This window comes from Candoia aspera, chromosome 2 (genome assembly GCF_035149785.1).
Source record: "Candoia aspera isolate rCanAsp1 chromosome 2, rCanAsp1.hap2, whole genome shotgun sequence".
In the NCBI taxonomy this organism is placed as follows: Eukaryota; Metazoa; Chordata; class Lepidosauria; order Squamata; family Boidae; genus Candoia; species Candoia aspera.
This window is the reverse complement of record NC_086154.1, coordinates 248,150,906-248,164,317: the sequence shown is the minus strand read 5'-3', so window position 1 is coordinate 248,164,317 and position 13,412 is coordinate 248,150,906. Positions and strand designations below refer to the sequence as shown.

General features: G+C 39.4%; 1 protein-coding gene across 1 annotated transcript in view; it reads left to right on the top strand.

The window, feature by feature from the left end:
• The window catches only part of SPEF2 (sperm flagellar 2), a 131,708-nt gene that overhangs the window by 46,715 nt on the left and 71,581 nt on the right, over positions 1 to 13,412 (top strand). The window contains exons 11-17 of the mRNA XM_063293167.1: positions 353 to 572; positions 3,735 to 3,868; positions 5,594 to 5,684; positions 6,933 to 7,009; positions 10,120 to 10,223; positions 11,549 to 11,805; positions 13,034 to 13,136. Of these exons, the coding sequence (XP_063149237.1) occupies positions 353 to 572; positions 3,735 to 3,868; positions 5,594 to 5,684; positions 6,933 to 7,009; positions 10,120 to 10,223; positions 11,549 to 11,805; positions 13,034 to 13,136 (986 nt within the window). The remainder of the gene's footprint in view (positions 1 to 352; positions 573 to 3,734; positions 3,869 to 5,593; positions 5,685 to 6,932; positions 7,010 to 10,119; positions 10,224 to 11,548; positions 11,806 to 13,033; positions 13,137 to 13,412) is intronic.

Below are 13,412 nucleotides of genomic sequence, written 5' to 3'. Positions count from 1 at the left end.
TCTTTCCCAAGAGTTTCGTCTAGCTGAAACCCAACAGGTGTGTCTGGACATAATTCTCAGAATTACTAGCCTTCGTGACCTTTGGAATTCTGGGAATAGCAGTTCCACCATCTCTGGATAGTGCCAGATTGGGGAAGGTTTATTCTTGCTGATGGCTGTAAGCCATGGCATGATTCTTGAATAAAATACATGTTGCAGCCCTTCCCTTTGCTAAGATAATATCTTACACAGTTCAGTGGAATTTTCTGCCAAGTAACCACCCATAAGATTGCACTTTAATTTGATTCCTTTTTCCAGCAGCTTGAATTGATGCAGAATGTTCCATTTTATTTTGTGATTTGTCTTACTACAGGCTATGATTGAGGAATGGTACCCTCCTGAAGAGATCAGAGTAAATAAACCACCACCTGATAATGTAATATTGGGTCATGTGATTCACAGATTGATGGAACTTGTCTATCCCCCAGAACCCGAACCACCTCCACCTGTATTTTCTCCATTTCCTATGAAAGGTTGCATTTTGGGAAAACTCTATAGTGGAAAAACCACCTGCTTAAAGTTCTTAGAAGAAGGTAGGGTAGACTTCTATTTTCCCTGGAATTTATTTTTCCCTTGATCTCTTTGTGCTCTCTTTGGGATAGAGGGCATTTTTTTTTCTGAGTAATGTGACTTCAGGACAGTTTATGGGGGACTGCGTATCCATTGTTGAGTAGATCAAAGCTGAGGTGGGTGGGAAATCTATTCTCTCACTTGATGTCATCTTTTTCAGACATGTCCCTTTTCTCTTTCTTTTCCAGTGTATCTTTTCCCATTCCAGCAGGCTTATCATGTTGCAAACAACATTTGAAATGTATTAGGAATAAGAGGGATGTGGTGATGTTTGGAATATAGCAGCCGAAGGAGACCATTTAGAAGTAAAAAGAAAACAAATTTCACCATAACAATGGGTTGCCAATTGAATTTGACAGTACTGTTGAGAGTATCTGGGTTAAGATAAGTGGATAAATGGATAAAAAACAACTTGCCTAAACAAGGAAGAGGAGTAGATGATGTTTTCCAAAAAGAAACTGCAGATATTTCAAAGAATCATGAAGTGATAATGATGGGGGATTGTCCAACATCTTAACATATGTTGAAACAAAGTCTGCTGAATATGTTCCTTCTAGGAAACTCCTGACTTAGGTTATTCGCTATTTTTTCCTTCAAAGGAAGAAGGCACAAGATGGTGTTCTGTCCTCAACTTGATACTATCAATACAGAAGAGTAGTTGAAAAAGTATAATTAATAGCAACATTGGGGGATGTGACCATGTAATACTCCTTGTAATGGAGTTCTTGATTTTAAAGGAAGCTAATGCTGATTGTTTTTAATTGGTTTTGTAGTACATTTTTAACAGTATGTTTTATTGTACATTGCCCAGAGTCACTTTGTGTGAGATAAATAAATTATAGCTGAAGACCTGCCTTAGACTTAAACCCTAAATTTTACTAAATGGAGAGCTATGATAAGTGGGGTCCCATGGGAAGAAAAATAATAATAATAATAATAATAATAATAATAATAATAATAATAATAATAATAATAATAGAAACAGTATCCCAGCTGCTGAATGAAGATGGCAACATGCTCAAAGGTAATAAAAAAAAGACAGAGCTGTTTAACTCTTAACTTTGGCTCAATTTTCTCTAACAAGGAGCAGGACTGAAACTTGAGGCTCATAGAAACATGGTCAAGGAATATCTCTTAACTTTAGATGAGTTTAAATCTCCACATCCTAAGGAACTGGTGGTGTGGCTGAACTTTTATATTGTTCCTTTGGGAAATCTTTGGGAAAATGAGGAAGTGCCAGTTGACCGGAGGAGGGCAAATGTTGTCCTCTCTTCAGAAAGGGGAAAAGCTAGATGCAGAGAACTAGACCAACCTGTCTGCCTAGATATCTGAGAAGAGTTTAGAGCAGATCATAGTGATTTATATGTGCCAAGAAGAACAATGTTCTTTATTTGTTTCTGTGATTTATGTCCCACTCAATTTTGAAAAGGCTCTGAGCAGCACAACAAAAGCAAAATAGAATTAAAAGGAAAAAAAAATCAAACCTATACATGCAATAACAATCAACTTCCTAGCCATTAACTCACCAAGGAAAATAGTCCTAGCAACAACAATTATATACTGTAGGGCGGGGATTTACCCTACCATCAATCCCCAAAGACTTTCTGGAACATGAGAGTCATAAGTGGAGACATAGCTGGCTCAAAAATTATATGCAAAGAGTGCTAATCAGCAGTTCCTCATCAAGCTGGAGGAAGTATCAAATAGGCCACAAGGTTCAGTCCTGGGGAATATATTCTTCAACTTTGTTTAATAACTTAGATGAAGATGTGGAAGGCATCTTTATCAAAGAGCTTATTCTCTAAAAGACAGAAATTAAATTCAGAACAAAATTATTAGATTAGAGAAATGGTTGAAAATAATGCAATTTAATAGAAACAAATGCATATTAAGAAACAAATCACATCTTACAGATATGTGTATGAGAGTGTATATGTATGTATATGCATACCGTATACATGTACACACACACACAATTGTTAATATTTGTTAAAAAGGTCTGGGTATAGAAGTTGATAACAGAATCAGCGGTGTAATGTTGCTACAAAAAAAAAAAGCAAATGCTATTTTAGGCTGCACCAGAATATAAATGTTACAGGGGAGGGTCAAAATCAGCAAGATGTTGTATGTGTAGCAACATTTCATGAATATTCAAAAGGGACAGTACATTCATTGTGATACACCATCCATCTTTTTGGGGTTTTGACACCCACCCTGGATGCCATTGAATAGACAAAGTAATTGCTCTATTTTATTCAAGATTGTTAGAAGAAGATCAAGACCTACTCTCTGTAGTTCCAGCATAGAGGATACAGAGTACTAGCTTTAAGCTAAAGAAGACAGATTCTGATTAAAGTTAGAAAAAACTTAACAATGGAATCAGTAATACAGACAAGCAGAAGTTAATTATGTGCTGAGAATATTTAAATGGAGATTCCTAAGTGGCCCCTTCCCCCTCAATACTTCTATTATTCTAAATTATGCTGATGACTATTTGTGGCTTCCCAGGTACTATCCTGTTTAGGAAACAGTACTGTCAATCAAACATAACTAAAGCTAATGGAACAAACAGTATAGATACGTTATTTATTTATACATACTTGATAGAAGTTCCATACGCTTTGGAGTAATTTGAAATGACATCATCGAACAACTGGATGGATCAATGAAGTCACTATTAAAGGAGAGGCTATCTTACCCAATAGCTAACTTTGGAATGCCTAAGGATCTGTCTTCAAATCTCTAAATCTTATGAGGAAAGTAGCCACATTAAGGTCTTTATGTCATGTGACATAAGCATTATGATTCTAATTGGCTGCAGCTTTCCCAAATCCACAGAAGGGGCTTTTTCATATCTATTTCATGTTGCTTGGTTTTCTGTCTTTTCTGGCAATGCTAGGAAGTATGGATCCTTGAGCATGAGTGATATACTTCATTGATCCTCATGGCTTCCTGATAGGCTTGGACCTACAATAAGTATTATTGGAAATTCTCCAAGAACCTCTTTCTGTCATTTTTCATAAAGCTATATAGTAAAGCATTCATCTGACTGCATTCCCCTGTGGTCTCTTCTTAATGATGGCATAAAATATAAACCCTTTACAACCTGGTTGTCTCTGTGTCAGCTTTTGATATCCAGGTGTTATCTCTTGATGCACTGGTTACAGAGGCAATTAAATCCTTCCATGAAAATGAATTGGCGAGTGAAAGCAGCCTACTTGAAGTCAAAGTTGAAGAGTCTTCCTTGAATCAAATCCATGTAAGTAAAAACTCTGGTATGGATGGTGAACTAAAATTCTGTGCTTCCAAGGAGTGTGTGCTGTGTTCGACCAGACCAAATGGACTTTAACAACTGATACGAAGGTTGGCCTGAAATGGAAAATTCAGATTGTGTCCTTCCTCTCCCAAGTACAGTACTTGCATAAACTGTTGATCATGTTGATCTCTGTTTATTTGTACAAGTGCTGCCATAATTTTCAGTAAAGGTTGCACAGGAGAACTTTATAGATTAAATCTCTGTTTTCTTTTGTTCCTAAGAAGAATAACTCTGTTTGAACTCCACTGCCTGAAGCAGCTATTTTCTTTTAGTTGGTATTCATATATTGAAAATAGTATTTTTTCCTAATGGATCAATGACGGGATGAATGCCTGTAGTTATTTGAACTACCCAGGTCCAGAGATGTTCCTATTTAGTCCTGAATTGGCTTGTATTTCCCACTTTAGGACTGGGGTGCAATTAGAGGTGGTCTTGGACTCATAGCTCTTGCTCAAGGAGCAGGAGACAACCATGGCTAGGAAGGAGTTCACACAAATTCATCTAGTGAGCCAATTGTACCCATACCTAGATTAATAGGCCCTTAGGACAATCACTGATGCTTTGGTCATCTCGTGTCTGGACTATTGCAATGCCCTCTACGTGGGGCTGCCCCTGTACAATTCAAGGTGCTGGTTATCATCTATGAAGTCTTTATGATATTGGTTGATTATGTGCCATCAAGTCATTGTCAACAGAGCCTGGTTAACTGAGAGACTGTCTTCTGTAGTTTCTACCTATCATGTATGACCAGGCAGAGTCAGCATACTCTGGGTCTCATCAGTTAAACAGTGTTACCTGGTGGGACCCAGAACCTGTGTTTTCTCTGTCATAGCTCCTGACCAACGAAACAGCATCCCCTGAGATATTTATATGGGCTCCACCGTGTCCTTATTTAAATGAACCCTTAAAACCTGGCTGTTCCCCCAGGCCTTGGGCTAGAGTGGGTGGGAGACCCCTTGTGTGATGGTCAGTTACATCATGTGTTATTTTTCTCTGGACATTTGCTCTTTTGCCTTGTTTTAAATTGTTTGAATGCTGTATGCCATCCAGAGTCATGAGGGAGTTGGTGGCCTTATAAATTTAATAAACAAGTGGCTCGCAAAGGTATATGCACGTGTCATCCATCCTCACTTCATTTGTGGCTACCTTTTACATCTCCTTCTGAAACTCTAAACTTGTGAGTCCTTGTCCCTTTCTGAATCAAGACAGCTGAAGGTGGCTGATCAATTAGTTGCAAAGGATCCATTTTCATTGGGAGGAAAACCGGTGCCATTGCTTCTCTCTGAAATTGGAAAACAATGCACATTTCATTATTCAGCAAGTGGAACTGGGATGTCTTCTGGCAACATGCTAAGCCATTATTTGTTTTAAGCAATAACCATGGCTTATCAACCACAACTGCTAGATTCATGGCAACCCACGCCAATCACATTATGTGTGAATCCAGTCATTAGGATTTATAAATAACAATTGATTATCAAACTTGTGTCAATATTACATCATACCAACAAGTGTCAGTGATGATCTTTCACTGGACTCTTGTTGGGTTCTTAAAGTATTGCATATTCTGTTCGGTGCTTTTTACAAAATGGTCTTCCAAAATCTACCAGTGTTTTGCAAACAGAAAAAGAAATGGCTAATGATTTCCTTGCTTGTTTATTTGAAAAGGTTCTAAGAGAGGCTTCTAGGGCTTCTCTTACCATACTGAAAACTTATGACTCAGCAGAACGGAGTACAGTCCTTGCAGAGGAGTCCAAAGGTAAATACATAAATAAAAATCTAATGTTAGATTTTAATGTTCATCCATACCAGGCTTAAAGTCAGATGGCGAAAACACAACGCTCTTGCGTTGTCAAGGCTACCACATCAGGGCTGCAAAAATCCAGGTCATCGCTGGATGGCAGCAAAGATCTCCAGAACATTCTACTTTGTTGCCATCTAATGATTGTCCAGAGTTTCATAGCCCAAATATAATAGCCCAAGTTTGCAGCAGTAGTTCCTTTCTCAGTCAATGAGTCCATTTGGTCATTTTCCTTACGACAGGGTTTTTGAACAATTTATGTGTATTTGTAATTCTCTGCAACAGTTTTGTTACTGTAAAGCTGCCACACATCACTACTGCAAAACTTTGACATTAATAGAAGTTGTTTGACCTCAAACAACTCCAACAAAATGCTGGCCTGCAGGATTCTTACCATCAAGGTCCTTCTTGGAACTTTTTGCAAATGTTTTTCAGGGGCAGAATTTTGGACTGGTTGGCACATGCTGTGTCTGGAGATAGTAGCATTAAGCATGACCAGTGCCTAATGGTATAAAGTTTGGGTGCTTCCAAACTACTTATTTTCATTTTCCCTGTGTTGAAAGGAAAAGTTTTAAGTTTAAAATAATTTATTACACATTTCCCATTTTGGCATAGCTATATTTTCTTTCAACTCATATGCATTTTTTTCTGTTTCTGTATCCCTAGTGCGAACATACATAACAGTTTTAAAAGGCATTGTTGATATGGTTCTGACTTATTTATTTAGCTCACGTGCACTGATAAGATGCTAACTATTGTATGGAAATCTATACATTTTTTCAGTGTACTTGGTCATGATGATAATATTATGGAATGAGAAGATCTGTAGCTAATCTGAAAGCTGTAACACACTGGTACCATGATGAAATTCAGGAAACAAATTGAGCAATTTTGGTTATACTACAATTCTGGGGAGCTGGATACATAGACAATGAAAGGAATAGTGAACAGATAGAACTGGGAAATTCATCAGTAATATAATCAGACAAATTCATTTATTTCAGTTCATGTTACCCATACACAAACACACATTTTGATATACCTTGGTATTAGGTTTTATTATATGTAGCTTTAAAAATGCTGTGCTTGGTGATAAATCAGTTGTCAGGATTTTTTTGGCATAGAGAGCAGTAGACCATGCATGAGGAACTAATATTAATATCCAAATGCTAATTGTTTTATTTTTTGATATTATGCTGTTCCTAGACGTTATTGAGAAACCACCCACTGCTGTGATGAGCGGTCAAGTGGAGCTGAGTGACGATGAGGATGAATTAGCCAAAGTACGAACTGGATTTTAACTTCTATTGTATTTAGATACTAAGGTTGTTTCTGACAAAAGTCTGAAAATTGAAAGTACAAGACAGGCATCAATCAATATAAAATATTTATTTTTTTCTTCCTCCAGAAGGTAGGATAGAACTGAAACAATAGTTTCCAACCTAGAAAGTTATATCAACTAAATATTGGAAAGAACATTCTGATGGCATAAGCCACACACAATTTTATATATGTGTGTGTGTATTATACACACATATACAGCATTTATTGGATTTGTTGGCCCAGCTAAGAAGAATATAGCTATGCAACTATTCCACCCTTTCTAAACTATCACCAGGGATTTTCAATTCAGCCCCAGAAACATCAGGTAAGCCCAGGATTGCTGGGTTCCTGAGGTCCTTCTATATTCTGAAAAAGTTTAATTAATTTCTTTAGGTCAGTTTTCCCCAATCTGATTTTCTCCAAGTGTGTTTGGGACTGAAACTGCCAGAGTACTCAGCTAACATGGGAGGCCACCAGGCTGGGAAAAGTTGTTTAGTTTATTTTGTTGTTTCAGTTTCATTATGTTTTTTAAAAATATTTCATTGCTTAGATCAGCATCCAAAAAAATTTGGAACTTCTTATATGCTGTCCCCAAACAGCAGCACCTAATATCATATAGCAAACTTTGGGAAGTTTCAAAAGCAGCGTGAAAGAAGTTGCTCAAAGATAGGGGAAAAGCTTTAATTGATTAGTGTAAGTTCTTTCTTTGAACCTAAGTAACTCTTTTGAACACAGCTTATGTTCTACATGTTCCATTTCATGTACGCTTTAGACGAGTGTCCGAACTGAGCTATAAATAGTCCTTAAGGGAGAGCCAGGAGTCAAGCCAAGGGGGCAAAGTTGGAGAACAAATATGAGCCAATAAAGACTACAATGGCCCAGGCAAAGCCAGTGCCTAAACTGGGTGCCTTTGTACTCCCTTCTGTTGAAGAGGGTTTAGTACTTTCTCCTCTCCCATTTAACATCTGCATGAAGCCGCTAGGGGAGATCATCTGTCGCCATGGGGTGAGGTATCATCAGTATGCTGATGATACCCAATTATACATCTCTGCCCCTGGCAAACTAAGCATTGCTGTTGATGTCCTGTCTTGGTCCCTGGAGGCTGTGAGTATCTGGATGGGGAACAACAGCTTCAACTGAACCCTGGCAAGACTGAGTGGCTTTGGGTTTTAGGGCCTTCTGGATCTGGGACTTTACCATCTTTGGTACAGGATGGGGTTGCACTGCCCCAAACACCCAGTGCGCAATCTGGGGGTCCTTCTGGACACATGACTCCTGTTCAAAGAGCAGGTGGCAGTCATGTCTAGGAGGCCCCTTGCACAGTGCCTCTTTTGTGTTGTACGCAAGTTGTGCCAATTCTTGGATCATGAGGCTCTCCTCACAGTTACTCATATCACCTCCTGAATGGACTATTGTAACGCAGTCTACACGGGGCTGCCCTTGAAGAACATCTGGAATCTTCAACTGGTGCAAAAAATGCAGTGGCACAGGCACTTACAGTATATGTGCCCCTAGAACGGCACATGTTACAACTCTGCTCCACAAGCTGCACTGGTTGCCAGTTTGCTTCTGTGTTCAATTCAAAGTGCTGATTTTGACCTGTAAAGCCGTACATGGCATGTTATTATATTTTGGTGCCTTCAAGTCAGTTTTTGACTCCTGGAGACTGCCTGGACAAGTCCCTTCAGTTTTCTTGGCAAGGTTTGGGGTATTTTTTTTTTGGAAGTAGTTTATCATTGCCTCCTTTCTAAGACCAAGAGAGTTTGACTGGCCCAAAGTCACCCAGTCAAGTGACTTTGTGTCTAAGGCAGGACTAGCCTTAACCATTACACCAAAGTGGCTCTGTATGGCATGGGACCAGGTTATGGGTCCCATTTGCAAAAGAGTTCCAACTGACAGGACCCAGGAGGTGGGCCTCTTCTGCTGTGGTACCTGCCCTTTGGAACATCATTCCCCCGAGATGAGATTAGCCCAAACCCTACTGGCATTTAGGAAATCCCTGAAAACATGACTTTTTCAACAGGCTTCAGGATCCCCAAGAAATGCGGAGCCTGCAAGTTGGTTACACTGTGTGAAGGATACTGGTCCGTTCTCCTGCAGTTTTATTTTATTTATATTTGCGATTAACTTGTTTTAATTGTTTTAATTGGTTGTTTATTGTACACTGCCCAGAGTCACGTTTGTGAGATGGGCAGCTTTATAAATGGTAGGTAGGTAGGTAGGTAGGTAGATAGGTAGGTAGATAGGTAGGTAGATAGATAGATAGATAGATAGATAGATAGATAGAATCAGTAGTGAGCTAAGCTAAAGTAGAGTCACTTCAATATATAGAATTGAAGTGAATTATGGAGTTGGAAGAGTTGGAATAGAATTATGGAGTTGGAAGAGATCAGAAGAGTCAGAGTCCCCTTGTGGGAGAGATGGGCAGTGATATAAATATGAAGAATAAATAAAATAAATAAGTCTAGTCCAACCCTCTAGTGCATTGGTTCTCAACCTTAGCAACTTTGAGATGGGTAGACTTCAACTCCCAGAATTCTCCAGCCAGCCATGACAGAGATAATGTGGGACCCTGCTGTGGACTGATTTCACCCAAAATTGGAAACTTACTTATGCTCCCAGGTCTTTCCTTGATTCGACAAGCCCCTCTAGTTATCACTTGATTCTTTTTTAAACAGCTGGTTTTATTGTTTTTACTATCTAAATCTTTTATGTTAGTGTATTTATATAATTATTCTTTCGATAGTTTTAAAAAAGATGACTGTATGAACATGTAATAAATTTGAAAAAGTTGTAGCAACAGTAAATGGTTCAAGATAAGCCAACTATTTTGTTCCCATATTAAAATTAGAATTCCAGGTATTGATGTTTTTTCTGAATGATTTGTTTTTATTAGAGTGCATTTATTTTTTTCAAATCATTTTTATTGCTGTTTTGAGCAGAAGGCCCATTTCGAAAGAACTAGACTTTACCATTTCCCAAAGTTTAATAAAGAAATGCACACGTTGGTAAAGTTTGTGTTTTTACTAAACTTGCATCTCTTTTTAAATTTCTCCAATAAATTCCACAGCTTTCTACTCGTGCTCAGCTTGGTGCAGGAGCAGAGACATTGTTAAAGAAAGGGAAAAACATTCCAGATGAATTACTAGTTGGCATCATGGTGGAAGCTATTAGGTATGACACAGACGTCTGCTTAAGAACATACAGTTGTGATTTAATGTAATGGTAGAGTCAGATTTTGTCATTGTAATGATGGCTCAATTAGTCTAGAAATAGTGTCTCATTAAATGGAATGAGAACATGTTTACATAGACAGAAAAAATATATTTTAACATTAAGTTCATATTCCCTGAATGGCTTTCATCTTTCTTGTGGGCTCTGAAGTGGCATTGCAAAACAACTCAATGTATGTGTCCACCAGAGGGCGAGTCACAATAGGATATACAGTACTTGAATGTCTATGTATTTGTTCCAGCCATACCCATCTTGCCTTCTTGCCTGTTCATTCCACTGAGCCTAGAATATTTGTTTAAGGACCATATTCTAAACTGTCCTGATGATCATCTGATAGTCAGACTCCTTTTGGATAAAGCACTATTCAAGGAGAGTCCCGATCTCGTGATCGTAAGTCGCTCAAACAACAGCTGACAAGTAAAGCAAGAGTTGCTCTGTAAAATGGCAGAGAAACAGCCATCTCGCCTCCTCCTTCCCCCTTCTCCGTCCAGCACCCCCCACCCCAACCACCACCAATTAGCTGCTGTTCAGCCTGATCCAGGGTGGAGCCAGTACAGGTGGAGAGCCCATTTTGAGAGAACTAGACTTTACCATTTCCCAAAGCACTTCCCAGAGTCCCTTGAAGGCAGTGCCCAGGTATTGGAGGGGAGAGGACATGCCCACCAGCCTCAAGGTGGTGCCTGGCTATTCCTGCCTCCTAGGGGTCACCTCACTGCACCACTGACTAAAGCGAACAGCATCAGGTTGCAACATGGCAAAGCTTCCCAGGAAAAGGAGGAAAATACTAATTTAATGCCGATATGGGTAAAGCCAACTTAATTCCTCAAGGTCGCCCTCATATTACCCTCAGGTGTCATGTGGGTGTATCCTGAAGACACAGAAGAAAAAAGTTTGTTGGGGAACGTTTGTGCCACAGGTTGATGAAAGTGAAGAAAAGCTCTTAGTTCTAACCCATTTGAAGAGCACCAGCCTTGGGAAGGTTGACCTAAATGGGCTATTCAGGACTCTCTGCTTTTGATGTATCAGAATCCCCAAATAGAAATTTTGGAATAACATTCTAAATGTGACATTGGAAGAAGGGGCAAATTTCAAAAGACGTTTTATTTTAATATAAGAGTCTAATAATTTCAAAGGAAAATAATGTGAATGTCCGTACAATGCTTATGGAGTCTTCCAAATATATTTCATTTTTGGTCTTGGTCTCTCTCTCTTTCTTTCTCTCTCTCCTTTCCTTCCTTCCTCCCCACCTCCCTTTTTTGATTTAGTCGGCTACAACCAGAAAAGGGTTGGATCTTGGATGGATTCCCAATGACACTGAACCAGGCCAAACTGCTTGAAAAGGCATTAACGGGGCGAGATCCAGACCAGACAGAAGCTAAAACAAAAAACTTGAAAAAGCCCACATTGGTTATAGATCCTGCAGCTCCAAAAGAGCCCCCTGTGCACCCACCTGGTCTCGACTTTGCTCTTTTTTTAGATGTTTCAGACTGCATCGTGATGAATCGGGTGGCAAGTGAGAGGGGTAAGTTCAGGATTCAAAGCATGCAGCCAAGAGGCAAAGCTGGCTGAGAGACAGACATCACTACCTGTAGTCCTCACTTAATGATGGTAATTGGAACCAGAATTTCCATCGCTTAGCAATGTGGTCATAAAGTGCAATATCACGTGACTGCGCCATTTAGTGACAGGAGTTCCGTCAGTCCCCAGTTACTGTTGTTAAACAAGGACTGCGCAGGTTGTTAAGCGGGGACCTCATATGGCCACAACTTCCAACTTCCTGCTGGATTCCCAATTGACTTTGCTTGTGGAAAGCTGGCAGGGGAGGTTGCAAATTGTGATCACGTGACTGCAGGATGCTGCAACGGTTGGAAATCCGGGCCGGTTGCTGAGTGCCTGGATCATGATCTTGTGACCACGGGGGTGCTGCAACAACTGGAACTTTGAGGACTGGTCGTAAGTGCCACTTGTTCAGCACCATCACAAATTTGAATGGTTGCTGAATGACTACTGTATTGCACAGTAGTCTGTTGATGCGCAAGTCTTTTGGTGGGGTGGGAGAGGAGACAAGCTTGTCTCTTTCTTCTTTTTGTTTCCCTTTTACTTCTACACACTGGCTGATTCTTTGCTCTTGATCCTCAATGATTGTTCCGTCTCAAGTTCTGCTGGTTCCTACCCCTAGAGCACTTTATGAAAGAATGATAGATCTCTTGATATCCACGCATGTGGTAGAGTGACCACTGAGAAACTGATGGTAGGATGGGGCTTGTCAGAGAGGACCATGATTTTCATGGCCTGGGAATCAAATCAGAGAAGGAGCATACACACCTACTACTCCAGTGGCACCTTGAATGCATTGTTATATTTTCTCCTAAAAATAATTTGGCCTTCTATGAGGCATTCTGTTAGTTAAAAGATACAGTGTTGATCACAGAATAGAAAAAATCATATCCTAATTTGCAGTTTTAATGCATTTCAAACAACTCTTTAGAAATATAGAAATATCCTGTAGAACTACTTCCACTGCACCCAGTTGATTTTCATGTCATTTCTAGCAGAGGCGACAACCGCAGTGTGAGTTTGTGTATGTCTCCACCTAAACCCAAAAAACAGTCTATTGGTGGTTTGTCCGTCACTACGGATATTACAAATACCAGACACTGTTAAAAGTATATGATTCATCTTTGTTTCTTTAAATCATATAGCCATGGAAACATGCTCCAAGAGATTATTCTTTTTTTTTAATCCAACAGCTGACTCCTATCAAAGAGGACACAAAAACACTGTTGATATTCCAGAAACAGAACCCCAGCAAAGACAGCAATTAAAATCATTGTGGGGCCAGATGCAGCACAGGTTAGTTGCATTCAAAGGAATGAATAGTTTTAGCATGGAGTAGTCTAATGGCTGGAGGGTCTGTGGAACTCAGGTTCAAATCCCTGCTTAGCTATAAAATTCATGGAATATCTGTGGGCAAATTAACATGTCTCATGCTGATTTAACCACAATTGGGTAGTTATAAGAATAAATGGGAGCAGATAAAACCCTCTAGGTCATCTTGAACTTCTTAGAGAAGTGATAGGATATTTATTTGATTGGTTGGCAGCTCCAATCTGTTACAACTACTAATAC